At 36.6% G+C, this 2,491-nt stretch overlaps 1 protein-coding gene across 1 annotated transcript in view; it reads left to right on the top strand.

Moving 5' to 3' along the window:
* Window positions 1–996: 996 nt before the first annotated feature.
* Window positions 997–2,491, top strand: part of LOC107718780 (synaptojanin-1-like) — a 27,252-nt gene continuing 25,757 nt past the window's right edge. Inside the window, exons 1-2 of the mRNA XM_016526007.1 lie at window positions 997–1,122; window positions 1,978–2,125. Of these exons, the coding sequence (XP_016381493.1) occupies window positions 2,002–2,125 (124 nt within the window). The 5' untranslated portion in view covers window positions 997–1,122; window positions 1,978–2,001. The remainder of the gene's footprint in view (window positions 1,123–1,977; window positions 2,126–2,491) is intronic.

The following is a 2,491-nucleotide window of genomic DNA, read 5'->3' on the forward strand; positions in this document are numbered from 1 at the left end:
CACAAGTAGATATGTTTGTATTCTAGTCCAGATAGTTAATAAAACAAAATAGGGGGAAACATATTTACATTATATAATTAAGTTTTTCTTATCGTAGTTGTTTTTGTGGTTGAGAACCACTGCATTATAGTCATTTGTATTCCCTTTTTCTAAATGTTACGGTAACATTGAGTAGGCGTACGAAATGGGAGGGATCTATATGACTGAATTAAAAAAAATTAGACGTGGAAAAATTATTCTTATTGATTGTTTTAATTAACTTAGGTCTGAAGAGGGCGCCTCAAGGCCCATAATGGCCGATTTATTTTACTGTGTCTGTGTATTGTGCCAAAAATTAAAGTCACTGTCTACATTTTATTCAACTGCATACAAACAATGGATTACAATTAAATAAAAGCCAAGGGTTCATACATAGCCAAATAAAACACAGTGCTAAATATATATAAAATCAGAAATAGAGATGCCAAATAAATGTTACATGAATCACTTACATGCAACAGCCCACTGATCAAAATATTAATAAATAAAAACAAACATAATACAAAAACAAAAGTCAGTATGCATCCCAGTTAGCCTTTTTGTTACAGAAGGCGCATAAAATTAATATAGATCCTAATATCTCTCTGAATGTAAAAAAAAAAAAGCTTTTACCTTTTAATACCTTACATTTACGGATAAACAACATTTACGCTAACAATTTAAGTTGTGTAGAAATATAAATTATCATATTGCTTCTGGAAACTGACAAACCCAAACAAAACATTTTTATGAATAAAAAAAAAAATGAATAAAACTCAATATGAAATCTACAATGACCTGACAAATGTCCTGAGACAGTTTTGTTGTGTCTTATTTTCGTATATAATTAGCACAAAAATAGTAGGCTACTTGATAGGACACATGTCCATCAGTACTTCGAGTTCCTACATCACGTGACACAAATCTGGCCAATCAGTGCACACCTTAAGGTCCCGGAAACGAGCCGGGCGTAACCACAGTACTCACGTTGTCCTTTCTAGGTTTCGGTTGTATTTCTGTGCTTGAACTACCTGCCCCGCTAATCATTTTGTTACTAGCCGTATACGATCTCCAACCAGGGGAAGACAGACACAACTCTGACAGGTACACAAGACCGTCTCTTTACCAAGCATCGTCATAAATTAATAGTAAATTCTGAGACATTACATTTGTATATTTGACGTATAAACGCACATATTGCGGCGCCGTTGTCAGTTAAATGTCTGTTTATATGGTTCAGGAAGGCGATGGAGAGCCAGCCAGCTAACATTAGCCATTAGTGCTGGTCATGATAAAGGCTTGTAGCACTGTCAGTCTGTCTTAGCTGTTGGTTTTGACAGATAAATGGCCGGCGGGCCTGGTCTTCTTCAGTATAGTTATCATATGGATGATTGCTAATCGCATGTGCACTATCCTTCAGCCACACGCTGAGACAGTGGCCCAAGGTTAGACAGTCTGTGTGTGCATGAATTGTAAACATTGTCATGTATTTGGGTTGCAGATCTGATTGCACCTGTCATTTCATTGGAGTCGGACATTTTACTCGTCTCTTCTTCGGCTTTGATGGGATTGGGGTTCATTCTCCATCCCTTGTTGTCGTGTTGCTGAAATAAAGCATAACTAACATGTTTTTCGTCAACACCGTGTTTTCTTTCTTTTCCTATAATGCGCTAAACATGCATGATTTTATTGCAACCTAATGAGCGTGTTTTAGCTATGAAATTGTGTATTTACAAAAACACGAATTGTGCAAGTCTCTCAGTCTATTTCCTTCCTCTTATGTAAATAATGGTTTATAAAACACTTTGAATTGTGTTTTCGTGACTACATGATGCGCCATTTGATGCACCTGATTATCTGAACCTGCAGGCGGTTTAGGGGTTTGAAAATGGTTACCATAACCCCTATGGCATTTCCTTCATATGTTTTCAAAGTAAATGGTATTTGTGTCTTATTCAGGGCTGAAACAGGTTGTGTCGAGCCATGGCATTCAGTAAAGGTTATCGTATTTATCATAAGCTGGATCCACCTCCATACAGTGTGATTGTGGAGACCAGAAATCGAGAGGAATGCCTGATGTTCGAGTCTGGAGCCGTTGCTGTACTGTGTAAGACTGTCCACACACCTTTTATAGTACTTATTTTTTATTAATTTTAAATATGAAAAATGTCAAACCAGTCATTTATTGAATTATTATCGAATCAACAAGGTTTTTTCCCCCTATTGATTCCCAGAATTTCCCAGATAAAAGAGAAACAAAATGGCTTAAATATTGTCTATTTGCATATAATACAGCTTTGGAGTCTATAAATCCTCTATAAATATGGCATGTGGTTTTTTTAAAGCAATAAGCCCCAAGAAGCCGTGGTTTACAGTGAATTTATAACAGCTAAGGGGCATTGTTAGGCACGAGGCGAAGCGGAGTGCTTTAAACCCCCTTAGCTGTTATAAATTCACTGTAAACCACGGCTTC

The sequence above is a fragment of the Sinocyclocheilus rhinocerous genome, unplaced genomic scaffold, assembly GCF_001515625.1.
Source record: "Sinocyclocheilus rhinocerous isolate Xijiao unplaced genomic scaffold, SAMN03320098_v1.1 scaffold1655, whole genome shotgun sequence".
NCBI classification, from domain to species: domain Eukaryota; kingdom Metazoa; phylum Chordata; class Actinopteri; order Cypriniformes; family Cyprinidae; genus Sinocyclocheilus; species Sinocyclocheilus rhinocerous.